The sequence below is a fragment of the Euprymna scolopes genome, chromosome 44 (genome assembly GCF_053919585.1).
Source record: "Euprymna scolopes isolate OS-2025 chromosome 44, ASM5391958v1, whole genome shotgun sequence".
Lineage (NCBI taxonomy): Eukaryota > Metazoa > Mollusca > Cephalopoda > Sepiida > Sepiolidae > Euprymna > Euprymna scolopes.
Window position 1 is genome coordinate 9,164,197 of NC_136525.1, and position 21,768 is coordinate 9,185,964.

General features: G+C 34.3%; 1 protein-coding gene across 1 annotated transcript in view; it reads left to right on the top strand.

Moving 5' to 3' along the window:
* LOC145268685 (patatin-like phospholipase domain-containing protein 6) overlaps positions 1–21,768 on the top strand; it is a gene marked incomplete in the record, with an annotated part of 200,392 nt that overhangs the window by 154,146 nt on the left and 24,478 nt on the right. Inside the window, 3 exon segments of the mRNA XM_080124191.1 lie at positions 3,734–3,890; positions 8,510–8,573; positions 16,062–16,184. Of these exon segments, the coding sequence (XP_079980317.1) occupies positions 3,734–3,890; positions 8,510–8,573; positions 16,062–16,184 (344 nt within the window).

Sequence of the window (21,768 nt, forward strand, 5' to 3'; positions counted from 1 at the left end):
ATTCGTTTCATTTTTTGTTTTTGTTTTTTGTTCTTTTTTTGTCGTTCTTTTTTTGTCGTTCTTTTTTGTCCTTTTTTGTTTTTTTTTGTTGCTCTTTTTTTGTTGCTCTTTTTTCTCTCTTTTTTTTTGTTGTTTTTTTTCTTTTTTTGTTTTCTCGTTCTTTTTCTTTTTTTTCTCGTTCTTTTTTTCTTTTCTCATTCTTTTTTCTTTTTTTTCTCGTTTTTTTCTTGTTCTTTTTTCTTTTTCTCGTTCTTTTTTTCTTGTTCTTTTTTTTTCTCGTTCTTTTTTTTCTTGTTCTTTTTTTTTCTCGTTTTTTTCTCGTTCTTTTTTTTTCTCGTTCTTTTCTCGTTCTTTGTTTTCTCGTTCTTTTTTTGTTTTTCTTTTTGTTCTTTTTTGATTCTTTGCTCTCGTTTTCTTTTTCTTGTTTTCTTTTCTTTTTACTGTTTTTTCTTTTTTACTTTTTCTGTTTTTCTTTTTTCATCCTTGTTTCTTTTCTCACTTTCCTTGTTTTTTTTAACAAAGGGGGGGGGTCACTACTTATCAAGGCCGGGAGGTCACTCGAGGATAAGGGTTAATGAATGTAGATTAGTCAATGGGATAATATCATAGTAATCGTTATTAGTGAAAATTTTGTAAATTGGATTACTTAGGGGGACGGCTCATCAAGAACTTGTTTACATTGGACTTGAAGACGACCATATTGTAGTCAGCTGGAAAGCAGGAAAACGGAAGACAGTTCTACAGGCGTGCAGTTTCGAAGAAAGAAGCTTTGTTCATGGAATCTATGTTTAGGTTTAGGTACAGATAAAGAGTGAGGGAAATTATTGATAGTGGTTGCAGGTAGACAAGTGTTTTACATGAAAGTCAGGACGGTGGGGGGGACCATAACGATAAAGCAGAGACAGGTTCGCAGCATCTCTTCTGTGGGAAAGAAGTTGCAAGGAAGAGAAAAGGGCATCCTCCACTAGACTACAAAGTCTATTTTGAACTCTGTTAAGGCAGGATAAGTTGCTTCTAGCAACTCCTGCCTTGATGTGGCAACAGTACTCCATCATTGGACATACTTGGTTCTTATACAGGAGGAGAATTGCATCAATAGTGAAATATCTACTCAAGCAGTAGAATGATACCACCATTTTTCCAGCAACATTGGCAACGGATTTGATGTATGTGTTCCATTTCAGATCAGGAGTAAAGGTCAGACCCAGAAGCTTGTCAAAACACAGGGCTCTATGGATAAATTTATCTTAAGTTGACTTTTGACAACTAAATATTTTTTTGTTTACTAGCCAAATAGAGAAGTTACTAGCCAAATCCACGTGAATTTTGGAATATGACATCTTCGTTCCGTGACGAGTACATAATAAAGATCTTTCTGTATTTTTTAATAAGTGTAATTGTAAATATGCACAAAATTTTGATGTTGAGATTGAAAATTTCTTCAGATGTTTTCTTGAACGACCTTCATAAAAAAAAATAAGAGTATGTTCTGTTAACCCTTTTATCGTTTAAATAACTTGACTTTGCTCAATTTATTAAAAAAAAAAAAAACAAAAGTTGAAAAAATATTTTTCAATCAGTAATGAGCTTTGAAAAATTGTCTATGAAAAAAAAAAAAACAATCGCCAAAAGATAAGCATTTTATTATTTCTAGTCAACACTTGGAAAAATCAATTGCAAATGTGACTGTTTCACTCGCAATGTAGAGCCCTGAAACATGAAGCTTCACCAAGATGAGAGCGAATTGTTTAAGTTGATAATAAGACGGGGATCAGAACGTTGATGTAAAGTTAGAAGCTTGGTTTTAGGTGCATTAAAATAAACCGGCCACCTCTTTCCCCATTGTACCATGTGCTCAAGATAAGAGGAGAGAGGATCAGAGAGAACTTGATCATTTAAGGACGTTGAAGTGTTGCCATGGATGGTAGTGTCTACGAATGAGCTTAGAATGTGATTTGGGAGATCATTGATGTAGATCACTTTCTTTGTTTTCCCCCTTTCTCAGTCTTCGTCCCCCGATTTTTTTATTTTAATCCTCATCTTTTATTTTCTGTTCTCTTTTTTTCCTTTCTTTGTTTTCTTTGTCTGTTTCTTTATCTTTTTTTTTTTGTCTGGTTTTTGGTTTGCTTTTTGTCTGTTTTTTGTCTTTGTTTTTTTTGCCTGATTTTTTGTCTTCGTATCTTTGGTCTGTTTTTTGTCTTTTTTTTGGTCTGTTTTTTGTCTTTTTTTTTGGTCTGTTTTTTGTCTTTTTTTTGGTCTGTTTTTTGTCTTTTTTTTGGTCTGTTTTTTGTCTTTTTTTTGGTCTGTTTTTTGTCTTTTTTTTGGTCTGTTTTTTAACTGTTTTTTTGTCTGTTTTATTTTTGTCTTTGTTTTTTTTGTCTGTTTTCTGTCTGTTTCTTTTTGTCTGTTTTTTGTCCTTGTTTTTTTTGTCTGTTTTTTGTCTTCGTTTTTTTTGCTTGTTTTTTTTGCTTGTTTTTTTTGCTTGTTTTTTTTTGCTTGTTTTTTTTTGCTTGTTTGTTTTGCTTGTTTGTTTTGCTTGTTTTTTTTGCTTGTTTTTTTTTTGTCTGTTTTTTTTGTCTGTTTTTTGTCTTTGTTTTTTCTGTTTTTTAACTGTTTTTTTTGTCTTTTTTTTGTCTTTGTTTTTTTGCCTTTGTTTTTTTGTCTGTTTTTTGTCTTTGTTTTGTTTTGTTTATTTCTTTGTCTTTGTTTTTTGTCTGTTTTTTTGTCTTTGTCTGTTTTTGTCTTTGTCTGTTTTTGTCTTTGTTTTTTTGTCTGTTTTTGTCTTTGTTTTTTTTGTCTTTGTTTTTTTTGTCTTTGTTTTTTTGTCTTTGTTTTTTTTGTCTTTGTTTTTTTTGTCTTTGTTTTTTTGTCTTTGTTTTTTTTGTCTTTGTTTTTTTTGTCTTTGTTTTTTTTGTCTTTGTTTTTTTGTCTTTGTTTTTTTGTCTGTTTCTTTGTTTTCTATATTTTTTATTTTATTTCTTTGCTGTTTTTCTTTTTTTCTGTATTTTTTCTTTATTTTTATCTTTTTTTTTCAGTTTCTTTTCTGACCTATATTTTGCTCATCCATATTCTTTCTAGAAAAAACTTTTTATTATTTCTGGAAAAAAACCCCAACAGACTTATAGTTTTAAAATAAAATCGTTTCTTTTCTATATACTTTGTAATTTAATTTTTTGGTTTAAATTCAACTTAAAATCTGAAATTTAACTTCCATTCCAGATAGAAAAGTTTAAAAGTTAATAATTTTTTTTATCCATTTTTTTTTTTTTTTCAGACTATAATCCTCATCTTCCAGTTGTTTCACGTTTCAGCCAACTATTCCTCTGGCCTTCGTTAGGTGATAACCACAACAAGAATCTCCTAATTGCATTGGCGCATTGGATAGAGACGTTGAATCTCTATGGTTCTAGATGAGTATTGTCTGAAGATAGCAGTTTCAATCCAACACAAAGCTGGCTAGAGGCTTAATTGGTCAAAACGTGTTGAAACGACAACAACTATGGAAGGCAATAATTGCTGACTATGCAGTTAGGAATTTCAGCGTTCATATCCAGTCATGGTTAACCACCTGACGAAGGCCAGAGGAATAGTTGGCCGAAACGTCATGAAACAACAACTAGAAAGATGAGGATAATAATCCGCAAATAAATAAATGTATAAATAATACAAATTAATCATTTCAATAAGAATGCCAATTAATTTTTCGTAAAATGCCTTTTTTTTTCCAATTCAGAGGAATTGCCCACATGGGAATGATCCGAGCAATGTGTGAATCTGGCATTCCAATCGATATGGTGGGAGGTACAAGTATTGGCTCGATAATGGGAGCGATCTGGGCAGAGTCAAAAGACGTAACGAGATCGGTCCAAAGAGCACGAGAATGGTCAAAGGTAAGAAAAATGGTTGCAAATAAATTGACCAACGTAGAAAACATTGGTATTTATGCAGAATAAGGGGTCCGTTATTGTTGCTATATCCTGAACATGTTTGTGTAAAATGATGGATGGTGCCCAATGAAAACTTGGTACTGGTACAGTTTAATGAAGATATTAAAAAATGAAAATATCGAAAAAAGTTATATTGTATGTATCAGTTATGGAAGGAAGTTCTCTGAAAAAAACCCAAACATTTTCACTTGATTTAATAAAGTATTTTTAAAAAAAAATTTTTTATTTTATTTTTTTTAAATTTATTTATTGATTTTTTTATTTATTTTTTTTTATTTTTAATTTTTTTAATTTAAAATTTAAAATTTTTTAAATTTATTTTTAAATTTATTTTTAAATTTATTTTTAAATTTATTTTTAAATTTATTTTTAAATTTATTTTTAAATTTATTTTTAAATTTATTTTTAAATTTATTTTTAAATTTATTTTTAAATTTATTTTTAAATTTATTTTTAAATTTATTTTTAAATTTATTTTTAAATTTATTTTTAAATTTATTTTTTAATTTATTTTTTAATTTATTTTTTAATTTATTTTTTAATTTATTTTTTAATTTATTTTTTAATTTATTTTTTAATTTTTTAATTTATTTTTTAATTTATTTTTTAATTTATTTTTTAATTTATTTTTTAATTTATTTTTTAATTTATTTTTTAATTTATTTTTTAATTTATTTTTTAATTTATTTTTTAATTTATTTTTTAATTTATTTTTTAATTTATTTTTTAATTTATTTTTTAATTTATTTTTTAATTTATTTTTTAATTTATTTTTTAATTTATTTTTTAATTTATTTTTTAATTTATTTTTTAATTTATTTTTTAATTTATTTTTTAATTTATTTTTTAATTTATTTTTTAATTTATTTTTTAATTTATTTTTTAATTTATTTTTTAATTTATTTTTTAATTTATTTTTAAATTTATTTTTAAATTTATTTTTAAATTTATTTTTAAATTTATTTTTAAATTTATTTTTAAATTTATTTTTAAATTTATTTTTAAATTTATTTTTAAATTTATTTTTAAATTTATTTTTAAATTTATTTTTAAATTTATTTTTTAATTTATTTTTAAATTTATTTTTTAATTTAATTTATTTTTAAATTTATTTTTAAATTTATTTTTAAATTTATTTTTAAATTTATTTTTAAATTTATTTTTAAATTTATTTTTAAATTTATTTTTAAATTTATTTTTAAATTTATTTTTAAATTTATTTTTAAATTTATTTTTTAATTTATTTTTTAATTTATTTTTTAATTTATTTTTAAAATTTATTTTTTAATTTATTTTTAAAATTTATTTTTAATTAATTTTTTAATTTTTCTTTTAATTTTTAATTTTTTTTTTTAAATTTTAAAAAAAATTTTTTTTTTTTTTTAAATTTTTAGTTTTTGTTTAAATTTGTTTTTTTTTAATTTTTGTTTTTCTTAAAATTTGTTTTTCTTAAAATTTGTTTTTCTTAAAATTTGTTTTTCTTAAAATTTGTTTTTCTTAAAATTTGTTTTTCTTAAAATTTGTTTTTCTTAAAATTTGTTTTTCTTAAAATTTGTTTTTCTTAAAATTTGTTTTTCTTAAAATTTGTTTTTCTTAAAATTTGTTTTTCTTAAAATTTGTTTTTCTTAAAATTTGTTTTTCTTAAAATTTGTTTTTCTTAAAATTTGTTTTTCTTAAAATTTAAAAAAAATTTTTTTTTTTTTTTTTTTTTTTTTTTTTACAACAAAAAAACAATTTGTTATAATACCGATCCAAAGTAGCCATCGACTTTTCGGAAGAAAAAGCTATTATTTAAGATGGGAGGGGGGATGTTGGCGCTTTAGACTGAGTTATCTCCCCGTAGTATGTTTTAAAAATCCAAACATGGCTACCTGCTGTAAAAAAACCCGCAAAAAAACTACTCGATCAAATTAAACAAAACTTTTTTTTTTTTTCTCAATATTTTCATTTTTTAATGTCTTGATTAAACTGTACAAGTACCGAAAATTTATTTTTTCTATGAAAATGTAGACCGTTTTTTAAGATGGTAAACAAAACCTTTTCTTTACCAAAAATAAGTTAGTGTTTCTTTTGCTTAAAATATTTTAGTGTACACAATTTAAAAATTTAAATGTTTTCAAAAAAAAAAAAAAAATGTAAGTCTAGTAAGAGTAATCTCCCTTCTGATGTATATAACATGATTTAGGGGAAAACTTATGAGATTTCACACTGGTGACGTAGGACGGGCGCCCATCTTTGTTTTCGATGTTGTTACTCTGCAGAGTGCACGTGTGTTAATAAATATCCACATGCTATAGCGTTTCGTTGTATCAAAACTCATCAGTGTGGCTAGACATACACCTTTCCCCAGTCATGGATCAAACCTACAACTGGTGTGTTGACAGTCGGCAGCTCTAACCATTGGACTATGAATCAGTGCCCGTAAATATTTCTCCTTAAGTGTCCATTAAATTTACACTTGCCCGTCGCTTCACTTAATTGCTTAAATATGCGTCGGATGAAAGTATATTTACAAAGTTTTTAACCCAAAGAGGGGGGGGCTTAATAGTCCTCCACATACAGTACTGTTTCGTTGTATATCTTTATATCTATAAAAGTGAAGTCCATGTACATTTCCCTATGCAATAACTCTGTCAATTTTCAGTCTACAGACTCAAAATTTGATATACAAGGTACTGAGATTTCGTAAAATCTTTGCAATCTGTTTTCGGCCAGAAATTTAGCTGTTAAGGGGTCAAAGTTCAACGATTTGACCGTTGAGAACTCTACCAAACTTCTCTGCCAATTTTGGATCTAAACACTTGAGATTTTAAATATAGGTTCCTTGGATATGGATCTAACTTAATAACTTGATTTGAGCCCAAAACAAATATTAAGGGGTCATAATAGGGGTCAAAGTTAAAAAAAATTGACCGCTTTTTTTTTTTTTTTTTGCTCAACATACACCTCCAAACACCCGTATATGTATGTATGTGTATTCTCAATGCACTGTTACATAAATAAACATACGAGGGTAAATCAAAAAGTTCTGAGACAAATTGAAGAAAAACTTTATTTATGGAAGTTGAAAACTTTATTTTTCTACATAGTATTCGCCTAACTCAATACACTTCTGTAAGCGATGTTTCCATCGATAAATTCCTTCTTCATAAAATTCTGGAACTTGTCTAGTGAACCAGGTCACAACCTCTTTCTTTGCTTCATTTATGGATTGAAATCTTATTCCTTTCAAATGTTCCTTCAGTTTTGGAAATAGGAAGAAATCACTAGGCGCTAAATCAGGACTATAGGGAGGGTGTGAAAGGATTTCCCAGCGAAACTCACGTAAAATTGTTCTTACAGTCTTGGCCGTGTGTGCTGGAGCGATGTCATGATGGAACAGAATTTGACGATGGAGCTTTCCTCGTTTCTTAGCCAATGAAGTCTTCAGCTTTCTCAAAACTCCTTCGTAATAGCTTGCGGTGATAGTTTTCTGTCCTTCAAGAAAATCTAATAAAACGATTCCATCTTTATCCCCAAAAACAGTTGCCATTATTTTTTGAGCTGACCTTTCTGCTTTGAACTTGATAGAGCCTGCTGATCCTCTTGATAACCATTGTTTAGACTGAACTTTGCTTTCAGGATCGTACAGGTAAATCCATGTTTCATCACCGGTTATGACCCGTTCAAAAAAGTTTGCCTCATTTGCTTCAATTCTAGTCAGAAGAGCCAATGAAAGATCTGATCTCAGATTCAACTGATTCTGCTGCAACGCTTTAGGCACCCAACGAACAGAAAGCTTACTCAGACCAAGATCTTCTTTCAGAATTGAAAAGGTTGACCCAAATGAAATGTCAAGCTCCTTAGCAATCTCATTCACTGTTATTCTCCGATCTTCTTCAACAAGATTCCTGACAAGCTAGATGTTTTGAGCATTTTTTGATGTTGAAGGCCTACCTTCTCTTTGGTCATCTTGAAGATCATTCCTACCATCCTTGAATCGTCTGATCCAACGATAAACAACAGCTCTAGAAGGTGACGAGTCTCCATAAACATTTTGTAGAGCTTTAATGATTTCCGTTGGTTTCCATTCCAGTTTTGTTAGAAATTTAATGTTTGCACGAACTTCAAATTGGCTCATTTTGGACTGTCAAAAAGTTAATATTATAAAATATTATCTGAAAAAAAAAGAATAAAAGATTTAGAATGCTGTAACTTGTCAAATTTGTTGTTAAGTAATCAGTAGTGCAATTAAACCTTGTTTTGTTGCTCTATTTTCATTTAGATTGAATTTATATCACTTGTCTTAAAACTTTTTGATTTACCCTCGTATCTCTGCTCCTGATGCACATCCTGACAGAGGTTGCTGTCTTATCAATATCTGCAACAGAGATGAAAATTTCAGATCATGAATGCATGTTCAGTCATCATAACCATGCAATTTGCATGCAATCTCCTCTAATCCACTTGAGTGGAATATAGAAAAAAAAAAAAAAATAGGGGGTTTTATTTTTGGAAATCCATGTCTTTTATTTAATTATTTGTAGTGTATGTTTCTAAATTTAGATTCTTTTCAATTTCAGGAAATGACTTCTCTATGGAAAAAAATTGTAGATCTTACTTACCCAGTGACGTCTATGTTTACAGGTGAGTAAAAATAGGCCGCTTGTCCAGAACTATCCCTATATTAAAAAAATAAAAATCTGTATGATGTATGTACGCTTAGAAAATATCATATTCCAAAAATCATATACATTGATGAAGTAGTTTTATTTTTATAAAGAAAATCATATTACTTGTATTGATCGGACTATTGTTCTTATCTTGAGTGTTATTTGTGCGACATCTCGGTTGGATTGTCCTTCGACTGTCTTCAGGCATGCTGGTTATTGTTTGGAAAAGAAAGAAAAGTCAGTGGCTCTGTAGATATTTCATATGCAGGACTCAAATACGAAAATATCCATGGGAAGGGAGATAATCCCCTGTTGACGTTTATTAGAGTTGCCTCCCCTTTGTCAACCAATTTTATGCACACATACAAAATCACAACATAAAAACAGAAACTAACTCCAAGAATACGAAAATTTCTCCAGAGCCAGTAACTTTTCTCTTTTCTTTTCCAAGCAACAACCAACGACTGAAGATGGTCGAAGGGCAATCCGACTGAAATGTCACACAAATAAATGAGAACAATAGTCTGATCGGGTTTGTATTACTGTACACATAGATTCGAAAAAGTTGTCAAAAAACAAATATATAACAAATGCTATCAAAGGCAAGATAAGTGACTTTTCTACTAAACTGGATATATTTTTTGTGTTTTTATTCAATGTAACATGTTTATTCAGCTCAAAAAACCATACAGTGTTTACCGATGTATTGCAACATTCAAGATGGCGTCTGATTCTCTGTTTAACACCGTAAGTTTGGGAAAAGGTGTTATAAATAAAAAACCGGATAAAATGCTGTTAAAAACTCGCTCAATATATGTTACCGTGACATAGGTTGACATATATTCGGCGGGTTTTTAATAGTATTTTGCATAGTTTTTTATTTATAACATCTTTTCACAAATTTACGGTGTTAAAGAGGGTGTGAGACTCCATCTTGAATTTCCGAATACATCGGTAAACACTGTATGTTTTTCGAGCTGAATAAACATGTTACATAAAATAAAAACAAAAAATATATCCAGTTTGGTAGAAAAGTAACTTATCTTGCCTTTGATAACATTTATTTGCTATATATTTGTTTTTTGACAACTTTTTCGAATCTATGTGTACAGTAATACAAACCCGTTTTTTTTAACAAATCCATCTGATCAATACAAGTAATATAAACCGTCAGCCCTTATCTAAAAAATTCAGAACTTTAAAGAAAATCATGAGTGACCGTCTTGCCTGCTATTTTGAAACAAAAGGGAGATAACTATAAAATTTATATATGGTAAATTTTTGTTGTAATGCCTATGAATTCCCATTAACTGGTTGTTGATTTTATTTTCAGTGAAAATGCACTGGGGGACCATCCGAAGATTCTCAATGTACACTGGTTGTCCAACCTCCAAAGAGTGTTTTTTCCGAAAGCTGTTCTTAACATGGGGAAGTTAGGGGTATTGATTCTAAAAGGCATTTTCTTATTTTCAATCTCCCTGTAATCAATTTCTTAAAGAGTGGTCTGGATCTAGGGTGGTCCCCCAGTGCGCATTCACCTTATTTTCTTTAGAAAAATAAAATTACGTGATCAATTTTTGATTTTTGGAATATGACATTTTTGTTTCTTTAATTTTACTTTTTAGTTTTGGATAATGTATGTGTTTACTTCTATAGTTATAGAAGACTAATTAATTCCTAAACTAATTAACCGATCATTATGAATTTTGGGTACTAGTGCAGTTTATGAACCGGGCGTATGTAACTGTAGGCTTTGGTTTGCCTGGAACCAGAGGTAAACTGCCGGAATATGGCGAGCACTGTTCAAATTAATCAACTAATCCTAAAGAATGACAACGAACGCGAACATAATTTTTTTATTTTTATTTTATTTTTTTATTATATTTTCACCCCAAACAAGGCACATTACTACTTTGGTGTAGGGGGCTACTATCAGGGGCACAACTACTGGGGTACTATGTTGGGATTTGGGCAGCAAGATGTCTGTTCACGTTACACTTGAACTTCTGCATGTCAGTACAGTTGGGGAAGCAGGGACCTGGAATGGAATTCCAGTGTCTAGCGGTACTGGGGAAGAAACTACTGGAGTAGAAAGATCTTCTACGTCTAGGGATCTCTACTGTGTCGGGGTGGGATTTAGCTGCCTGTCGGATTTGTTGAGGGTGTCTACGTCGTGGGGGCACAAGTGTCTGCAGTTCGCCAGAGCATTCACCATTAAAATACTTGTAGAACAGGCAGAGGGATGCAACGTTTCGTCGATGGGACAGAGGCTGAATCTTAGATGACAGTTCAGGGCCTATCAGATTGGCGACTCTCTTTTGAACCTTGTCTAGGAGCGAGAGACTAGCAGCAGATGCACCAGCCCAAATGTGATAGCAATACTCCATACATGGGCGAATGGTGGCCTTATAGAGGTACAGGTAATTGTTCTAACTCATGTTTCCTGTGAACATTAGGCCAAGCAGTTTGAAAGATGTACTCTCAGATAAAGAGTTACTGGCCATTGCTATTGGTGGCAGAGAAGGTTTCTTGTAATTATTGAAGGAAACCAGTTTAGTCTTGGCAGCATTGAATGTGACCATTCATTTTTGTCCCCATTCCACTACAGATTGGAGATCATCCTCTAGTGTTTTTGCCATTTCTTTAGATATGTGTTCATTTGTTTTCCTGTCATGCCTGTTATAGAGTGTGGTGGCATCAGCATATATACCCATCTCAGAGGCAATTTAATCGGGGAGGTCATTAATGAATATTAGGAACAATAGAGGTCCAAGGATAGACTCCTGAGGCACTCCCACATTTATATCATATTGTTTAGATGTACGTCCGTTGAGGACAACCTGGATTTTTCTCTTATCTAAAAAGGATTTAATTATGTTAAGTATTCTACCAGTGATACCGTATGATCTAATTTTTCTGAGGAGACCCTCATGCCATACCCTGTCAAAAGCCTTAGATATATCTAGAGCTACCGCTCTGCTCTCCCCCGCTTTTTCTAGTGAATGGTATATACGGTCAGAGATTACAGTGAGGATGTCTGCTGTGGAACGGGTTTGTCTAAATCCATATTGTCAGAAGTTTAGCATTAGTAAGTTAATCGACTACTAGAGCATGGTTAATTATAGTCTCAAATATTTTGGCGAAAAATGGGAGGAGGCTAATGGGGCGATAATTTAATGGGTCAGTTCTTTCGCCAGAATTCTTGAATACTGGTACCACAGAAGCAGTTTCCAACAGCCCGGAAAGCAAGATTCATTAAGGCATTTGTTGTAGGGGTTGGAGAGAACTGGAGCTACTTCGACTGAGCACTTTTTTAATAGCACAGCTGGAATGAGATCGGGTCCATATGCTTTAGAAGTGTCAAGGTTTATTATAATAGCATGCACCTGAGCAGGGGTGATTTTTAGATTGTCTAGCGTGGTGTCTGTCCGCAAAGGAAAGTCAGGCAGGGGGTGGTTGGAAGGGTCCAGTGTGGAGTTTGAGGCAAACTGACTGGCAAACATATTAGCCTTGTCAGTTGCTGAGCAAACAACCTCGTGATTGTTGGTTAGTGGGGGAATTATTGATTGCCCATTATTTACTACACTGTTGTAGATTTTCCAGAAGTCACGAGTTCCTAATTTTGTGCTTCGATGCGTTTTTTAGTGGTTTCAGTAAATTCTCTCTTAGCTGTCGCTATTTCTTTCTTAACGTTACTTCTAGCTTCTATATACTTTCTGTTTGAACTGGAGTTATGTCGGTTAAATCTGTGATATGCATGCTGCCTTTGAGCAATGGCAGTTGCACAAGTCGAAGTAAACCATTGGGGAGAGTGGGACTTGCTATAAAATTTCCGCATGGGAACATGCGCTTCGATTGCAGTTTTGAACCATTCAGTGGTCTCGTTTGCACACTGTTCAGCAGAAAGAGAAAAAATATATCCCCATGGGGCATCTCTGATAAGATCTCTGATGGCTTCCCAGTCAGCCTTTTTATAATATCTCGTTGTTTTGAGCACTGGCTCTTCAGTTTCGGGTCCAAAGTTTAGGGTGATTTCGACCATTATCACTGCATGATCAGCGTTCCCAAGTAGACTGTCACCATTTGTTATACAATCATCTGGAACTGTGGTCAGAAACAGATCTAGAACTTGTGTGTTGTTCTTGCTGGTCAGGGAAATGGGAGAGTGCTGTGCCTATGCTGTCAGAGACTTTGTTTATTATCGTGTAGTCCTGGGTTGAGGGAGAGCGGTAGAGAAAATAAAAGTAGCTAATGTTATGTTGTATGTTTAGTCTAAAGCACATAAAGTCTTCATCGTCTGATTTTAGGTTTCTTTCTCTAGTCAAGGGGAGGGTGTTACGAATGTAGACTCCAAGTCCGTGCATATGTCTGCCAGAGTCCTTACAGCAGAGTGGCAGATAGCCAGGCATGTTAAAGTAGTTAGAGGTGATAGAGGAGTGTAGGTTAGTCTCACTTAGTGCTAAGATATCCGGGGTATTTTTTAGGAGAAATGCTTCAACATCAGCTAAATTAGTTCTAAGCCCACAGATGTTTGTGAATGCAAGCCTCAAGGGAGGAGGCAAGTTGGATTTGTTTGTCCCTAGGCCTGGTTTAAGCTTATTTTTAGATTGTACTGTCATCATGTTTTTAAAGAGTTTCAGTTAGGTAAGGGGGAGCTGAACAAGAGGTTATGCAGGGTATCAGACATGCAACACAAGTAGACCATCAGCTGACCTTTCTTCAACTAGGACTGTGGCCTCAGGAAAGCCCATCGGGGATGAGTGCAGTGTCCCTTTCCATGTGTGACATGGCACTACAAACATCCCGATATTATACAACCGTTGATGGAGCAGCCGCTCTAAGTGCTACCAAAGAGTTAGGGATTCTGTACTACCAGCCAGAAACAGCAGCCAGGAACTGTCAATCTGGTACCCTCAACCCATCAGAAGAAGATCAATTCAATCTAATTGCACAGGCATGTGTGGTACTCAAGCACTCCCAAGTGTCCAGTTTTGAGGGGTGGGGTGTGTCGTGAGTGGGGAAAACGGCATTCATTGCCCTAGACAAGAAACAAGATCTACCACTAAGTGTTTTGTCGAATAACTGTGATAGTGTCTCTGCGCCTGACTAATAGGCAAAGGAGTATGCAAGCAATTTATCCATGATCGATAACTGAACAAGTTGTCAAAAAAAAAAAAGAAGAAAAAGTTTATCAACATCTGAAATGAGTTGGGTTTTTTTTTTTTTACTCATGTTCACCCCTAACCCTAACCCTTGAACATGAGGTGATCCTGGATATGACCTTAAACTATGCCCAATGGAGAGGCCCCAGCTTGCGGCTTTATAGGAGTGTGGAGCCACTCCTTAACAGCCATTGCTCCCAGGTCCACTCTGACCTGGAGTGGTAGTACCTATTAGGGTCCCAACTATGGGTTGAATAGAAACTAACTTGAAAAAAAAAAAAAAAACCCCAAATACATTCTATTAAAAACTTTTTCTTCGAAATCACTGGATTCCGCATTAAATAACCTGAAAAGGGTTGATATGCTGTAAAACAAAAACAACCAACCAACCAACCAACCAATGGATATAAGGGGCTACTATTTAAGACTAAGAAAGATTAACAAGATGTTGATTTACATCACATTTGAACTTCTGCATATCAGTAGAGTCAGGGAAGCAGGTAACAGGAAGGGAATACCAAAGTCTAGCTGTTTGAGTTTTATTAATGATTTTTTTTTTTTTTTTTTTTTTTTACATGGGTGTCACCACTTATCAAGGCCCAGAAGCCACTCAAGGATAAGGGTTAATAGGTATACATTAGTCATTGTGATTTTAGCATAGTAAACAGTGGGAATTTTGTAACTTGGATTACTTAGGGGGACGATTCAATTAGAACTTGTTCACATTGGACTTTTTCTTTTTTTTTTTTTTTTTTTCATAGGTATCAACACATTATCAAGGCCCAGAGGCCACTCAAGGATAAGGGTTAATAGGTATACATTAGTCATTGTGATTTTAGCATGGTAAACAGTGGGAATTTTGTAACTTGGATTACTTAGGGGGACGATTCAATTAGAACTTGTTCACATTAGACTTTTTTTTTTTTTTTTTCATAGGTAACAACACATTATCAAGGCCAAGAGGCCACTCAAGGATAAGGGTTAACGATTGTACAGTAGAAATTGGACAATATAATAATCGTTAGTAATGAAAATTTGTTAAATTTGATAACTTATATGGAACGGCTCATCAAGAACTTATTTACGTTAGACTTGAAGACAACCATATTGTAGTCAGCCGGAAAGCAGGAAAACGGAAGACAATTCCACAGGCGTGCAGTTCTAATAAAAAAGCTTTGATTCTATGGATGGCGTTTTTGGGGGAAGAGGAAAATTTTTAAAAATTATAAAATCATATAAATATTAATTAGAAATGTAAATAATGATTATGATGATAACAAAGAATAATCTTTAGTATTATATAAAAGGAACTTTATGTGAGTTCATTCCCTATGAGTGCAGAAACGGCTGGGTTGATTTTTATGAAATTTCACACAAAAATACTTAATGTACCTTGGTATTTTGATATCGTTTGTGGGAGGTTTCCCTGTATCTACTTTAAATATGGGATCGTTGCAGTTGACCATCAGGTTATCTCCCTTTCAAGTATATATTTAAAATGAAAATTGCCCTTTTTTTTCTTCTTCTGTGCCATTCCTATTTGTCGCCATCTTTCACTTCTTTACATGCAAAAAGAATTGGAAAATAGGCACCATTTTTTTTACAATTCTGATACATATTCTGATACCCCAAAAAGTTAAAAATTTTCCCAATTCCGATTCTGATTAATCATACCAACATACAAATATACTTGCTATATCTGGGACTGTTCTTAGATAGGTTTTGTTACGGAATGCATCGAATAAATATAAAAAAAAAAAAAATTCAAGGAGACGTTTGCCGCGTTTTGTTCAAGGTTTTATTTGGTGAGAAAGAAAGACTAATGTTATCTTAGCTAACTTTTTACTCATTCTCAAACTTGTTGAAATGGGTGACACAGACAGACAGACATCGCAGTAACACTTGCTTAAGATTATTCTACATTCTTGGCCGTATCACGTTCGCATGGCTTCCCGTGTGAGACTCCTCTGAAACAATGTGTTTTCTCATGCTCAAAAAATGTGCCATTGTTTGACTCCTGTTTTGTCTACAGTGTTTGATCTCTGCCCAAATCCCCACTACCTCAAATTTACATCACTCGTCTCTGGGAATCATTTTTTGTTTTGCAGATTAAGTTATCCTGACATGTACTCAGTGTGACCTTTGTCAAAATTCACACTAGCTATCTTAATAGCTAAAGATGTAGGGTCCTTAGTACGTAAAATTGTCTTTTAAATGAAGCCCTTTTATCTGGAAATTATCAGGGCTTGTCACTGGGGTCGTAATGGTATTCAATTTTTTTTTTTTTTTTGTTCTTTCAGGAAGCGCCTTTAACAAAAGTTTGGTGAATGTATTCCAAGATAGACAAATCGAAGATTTATGGATTCCATACTTTTGTGTAACCACGGACATTTCTTCCTCATCAATGCGTGTACACACTACAGGTGAGTTTTTGTGATACTTTTTAACCCGATGGAAACAAGTGGCGCAGACAGACAGACAGACATTGATGCAAGATTTGCTTCTGCATTAATGGCTGAGTCTCGTTCGCACAGCTTCTCAGAGAGACCAACCTAAAAACCTAAGTTTTCTCTTCACTTGAAAACATGACATCATTCGTCATTGTTTTGGTCGACGGTGTTTGACCATTACCCCCTGCAACTTTACGTTACCTGTTTTTCATTTAACTCTACAATTTTTTTTTTTTTTTTTTTTTAGCTGGGGATCTGGCATCACTTCTATCTCATACATTTCAACCAAGGGATCTTTTTAAGATTCTAACCGTCTCTTTAATTGCAATTGTTTGTCTCTCTTTTGCACTTGATTCACCGGGTATATTCGCCAGGTAGTTTTTGAAGTTCCTTTTTCATGAGTTCATTTGCTCCTATAATTACTGGGATGATAGAGATTTCTTTTCATGTCGTACATAAGACCTTAGTATTTTGATATCTTTTCCCTTTCCACTCTGTTGATTCCAGCTTCATTGGGGACACTAACTTCTACCAAGGTTGCTTCTTTCTCCTTCTTGTCCTGTATCACCATGTCAGGTTTAATACTGATTGCACCATTTTCTAGGCACGTAATAGTAATAGTAGGGATTATCCCAGTTATCAGTGTGACCTCTATCAAAATTCATACCTTAAGCGTCACCGACATTGGATCCTAATATGTAACGGTTTCATCAACACAAAAGAATGAGGATTGGTTATTCATTATTATTTGGATTCTTCAGACTACTGTTCTCGTCTTGAGTGTCATTTTCATAACGTTTTGGTCACTGTAACCTCTGACCTTCTTCAGGTGTATCTTGTCGCACAGTGTGGGCGATCAAAAGATACATTCACAAATTATTTAGAACCTCTATCCAGTCATGGCTGACAGAACGAGAGCACACTACCCTTTGTAAAGTAAATAAAGGGTTCCGACCAGATTCCTGAGTTCGATGGGATACGCCTGAAGAAGTTCGGAGGTTACATAGACTGAAACGTTGTGAAAATGACACTCAAGATGTGAACAGTAGTCCGAAGAATTCAAATTATACAAAAGAATGGTGTGAAAAAACGATTATGAAAATAGGAATATAAAAGAAGTCGAGTTTGCAGAAGTATACGATGGGGTTGAGTTCAAGTTTTGGGTAGGTTTAACTGTAGCCCTATTTGTCATAATAGTAAAAGTGTTCATTAATGGGTTGATAGATCAAGGTTCAATTCTCAGTGGAGTCATACCAAAAACTTAAAAAAAAAAATGGTACTTAATGCCCCCCTTTGTTAAACATTCAGCATAATGAGGGGAAGATCAAGGACAAGTGGAGTAATAATGGAAATGGAGTGCCACCCTCCCCTACACCTCGGTCATGATCATGATTGCAACATTCAATCTAGGTTGGTTGAGCTGGCTCTTTGCAACAAGCTCATCATGTCACGAACACTGGTTGACCAGGTACGGCTATTCAAGGCTGCCATTCGTGGTTCCAGATTTATGGATTCCATACTTTCACAAAACTACCCCGGGGTGGGGGAGATTGAAATCTCCATCTATTTTTGTTCTCGTTTATAATTTAATTTTATAATTTTTGTTTTAAGGGGAGAAAAGTAGTGGTAGCTGCTATAAATAAAATTACCGTAGAAGAAAAAGTTACTCGCACTAGAGAGCATCCTATATTTTTACTATGCCACAATTCGCCCATTTATGGAGTATTGATGCAACATCTGGTCTGCTGCATCTTCCATTAGTCTCTTATTCTTAGATAGGATCCAAAAGAGTCTCAAATTTAATGTAGGGGAATAAGGGAAAACAACACTGGTTACCACGGAGACCGGTGGGCTACTTTCCCTTGGGACACAGAGATGCCCTGAATGGGGAGACAAAGATATGCATCAGTGTAAGACTGTCGCAGACTTTATTACCTACTGTTAGATACTGGCAGGCTACTTTAAGAAAAACATTCAATGGGTTGCTCATACACACAGATTTCTGTGAGGAATACAGGATTTTCCACCATTGTCTAATGGAATGCATAATTTGACCCAGAAATATGAGAGGATATCGGTCAAAGTATTGAAACAAGAGACAAATATTAAACATTCCAATAGGAAAAGAATGTTTATATAAATAAATTGTCACAAAGAGAAAGAAAGAGAAGGGAGGCTGTCACCACCCGACATCCGACACAACCACGCCCCCTCACCTCACGCGCCTTTCAGAAAAGTCAAAATACCAGTAATAATTTATAATAAAAAAAACTGATTTGTTGATGTGGAAAAAAATTATTTTTTATAGATCAACTGTGTTGTGATTTTACTTTGCTGTTTGTGTGTATATATCTTGTATCAGCAACAAGATGTTAATTATATAGACTGGACAAACGCATTTTGAATGCAGCAAATACTACTCGTATGATAGACCCATGAGTAAACCATTTTTATTGCATGTTTGGTTATTGTTGTGGTGTTAGCATTTGAATAATTGACGAGGAAGACCACTTGCTTTTATTTTTGTTTATTTTTGGAATCCTTTGAGATGAGGTCTTCGTAATTTGTGCCATCATTCTTTTTTGCAAACTGTTATCCTCATCTTCATAATTGTTGTTGTTTCACCACGTTGCAGCCAACTATTCATCTGGCCAACTATGAAGATGAGTCTATGATAAGGCTAATCTGATGAATCTATGATGAGGCTAATCTGATGAGTCTATGATGAGGCTCATCCGATGAGTCTATGATAAGGCTAATCTGATGAATCTATGATGAGGCTAATCTGATGAGTCTATGATGAGGCTCATCTGATGAGTCTATGATGAGGCTCATCTGATGAGTCTATGATGAGGCTCATCTGATGAGTCTATGATGAGGCTCATCTGATGAGTCTATGATGAGGCTCATCTGATGAGTCTATGATGAGGCTCATCTGATGAGTCTATGATGAGGCTCATCTGATGAGCCTATGATGAGGCTCATCTGATGAGCCTATGATGAGGCTAATCTGATGAATCTATGATGAGGCTAATCTGATGAGTCTATGATGAGGCTAATCTGATGAGTCTATGATGAGGCTCATCTGATGAGTCTATGATGAGGCTCATCTGATGAGTCTATGATGAGGCTCATCTGATGAGTCTATGATGAGGCTCATCTGATGAGTCTATGATGAGGCTCATCTGATGAGTCTATGATGAGGCTCATCTGATGAGTCTATGATGAGGCTCATCTGATGAGTCTATGATGAGGCTCATCTGACGAGTCTATGATGAGGCTCATCTGACGAGTCTATGATGAGGCTCATCTGACGAGTCTATGATGAGGCTCATCTGACGAGTCTATGATGAGGCTCATCTGACGAGTCTATGATGAGGCTCATCTGACGAGTCTATGATGAGGCTCATCTGACGAGTCTATGATGAGGCTCATCTGACGAGTCTATGATGAGGCTCATCTGACGAGTCTATGATGAGGCTCATCTGACGAGTCTATGATGAGGCTCATCTGACGAGTCTATGATGAGGCTCATCTGACGAGTCTATGATGAGGCTCATCTGACGAGTCTATGATGAGGCTCATCTGACGAGTCTATGATGAGGCTCATCTGACGAGTCTATGATGAGGCTCATCTGACGAGTCTATGATGAGGCTCATCTGACGAGTCTATGATGAGGCTCATCTGACGAGTCTATGATGAGGCTCATCTGACGAGTCTATGATGAGGCTCATCTGACGAGTCTATGATGAGGCTCATCTGACGAGTCTATGATGAGGCTCATCTGACGAGTCTATGATGAGGCTCATCTGACGAGTCTATGATGAGGCTCATCTGACGAGTCTATGATGAGGCTCATCTGACGAGTCTATGATGAGGCTCATCTGACGAGTCTATGATGAGGCTCATCTGACGAGTCTATGATGAGGCTCATCTGACGAGTCTATGATGAGGCTCATCTGACGAGTCTATGATGAGGCTCATCTGACGAGTCTATGATGAGGCTCATCTGACGAGTCTATGATGAGGCTCATCTGACGAGTCTATGATGAGGCTCATCTGACGAGTCTATGATGAGGCTCATCTGACGAGTCTATGATGAGGCTCATCTGACGAGTCTATGATGAGGCTCATCTGACGAGTCTATGATGAGGCTCATCTGACGAGTCTATGATGAGGCTCATCTGACGAGTCTATGATGAGGCTCATCTGACGAGTCTATGATGAGGCTCATCTGACGAGTCTATGATGAGGCTCATCTGACGAGTCTATGATGAGGCTCATCTGACGAGTCTATGATGAGGCTCATCTGACGAGTCTATGATGAGGCTCATCTTCATATTTGTTGTTTCACCACGTTGTGGCCGACTCATCCTCTGGTTTTCGTAAGGTGATTAACTGCGATGAGGTAGGAATGCTAAGTCTCATAACTTATCTCCAGTAATTACTGCCTTCCATGGTTGTTGTGAATAAAAAAAATTAACAACTTGGTTTCTAAGTGATTACTAAAAACAAGCTATACCAAATCAAGGAAACCACAGGAAAACAGAAACCAAACAAAAGAATGACCAGAAAGGAGGAAGTTATAATAACAAGTCCTACCTTATCAAAAAAGAAGTCCCATTCTGCATACCCTGCCAGGAACCATACGCCGTCAATCATATGTTAACAAGATGCAAAGACTTGAAAGCAAACCGACTGAATCTATATAATGAAAAAACTGTAAAGACATGTAGACCCAACTACCCTTCTCAAGTATCTGAAGATAACAGGGTTACTCAACAAAATTAAAAAAAAACGAAAAAAATCAATACCTTATCTAACTATACAAACGTAGACACTGAACACCAGATACGTACATAAAACTTATAACTATTAATGTATATATAAAAAAAAAAGACTCTGGCATTAAATGACCACATAGGTTGATCTTCCGTAAAACCAGTCAGTCAACCATATTAATGGGGACTCATATTGGGGACATATGTAACGGGGTACATATAACATGAATTACGATGGTGATGATACTTCTAATGGGAAAGATATTTATAATGGTTCTTTGACACGTGTAGAGAGGAGGGGGAGGAGATACTTTACTTATGATGATGGTGGGGAGGACACATAATACTTAGAAGAGGTTACACAAGGTCCGTTACAAGATGATGTAAGGAATGACGACACGAGACGAACGGTTACAACATAGTTGGTTCTTTATTCAATCGACCGATTGGTGACGTCAGGAATTCAAAATTTGATTTACATGGTTTATTTTTCCTCCCTTCACTTCTAAGGGGCTCTCCTCTCCAACTGACTCTAACTCTTCAACTCCTGACCAACTGACTTCCAACTCCAGACCCACAGAATCCTATATTGAGAACTCTTTGTTTATGACGCCAGAAGTGTGTCTACAAACGTGACTAAAAACGAAAAAAGACTCGGTCATTAAATGACCACATAGGTTGATATGCCGTAAAGCCAATCAACCAATCAATCGAAGTGATTATTGTCTGAAGATATCCTGTTTATATTTGCTGCTGAATCTGATGACGTGTGTTT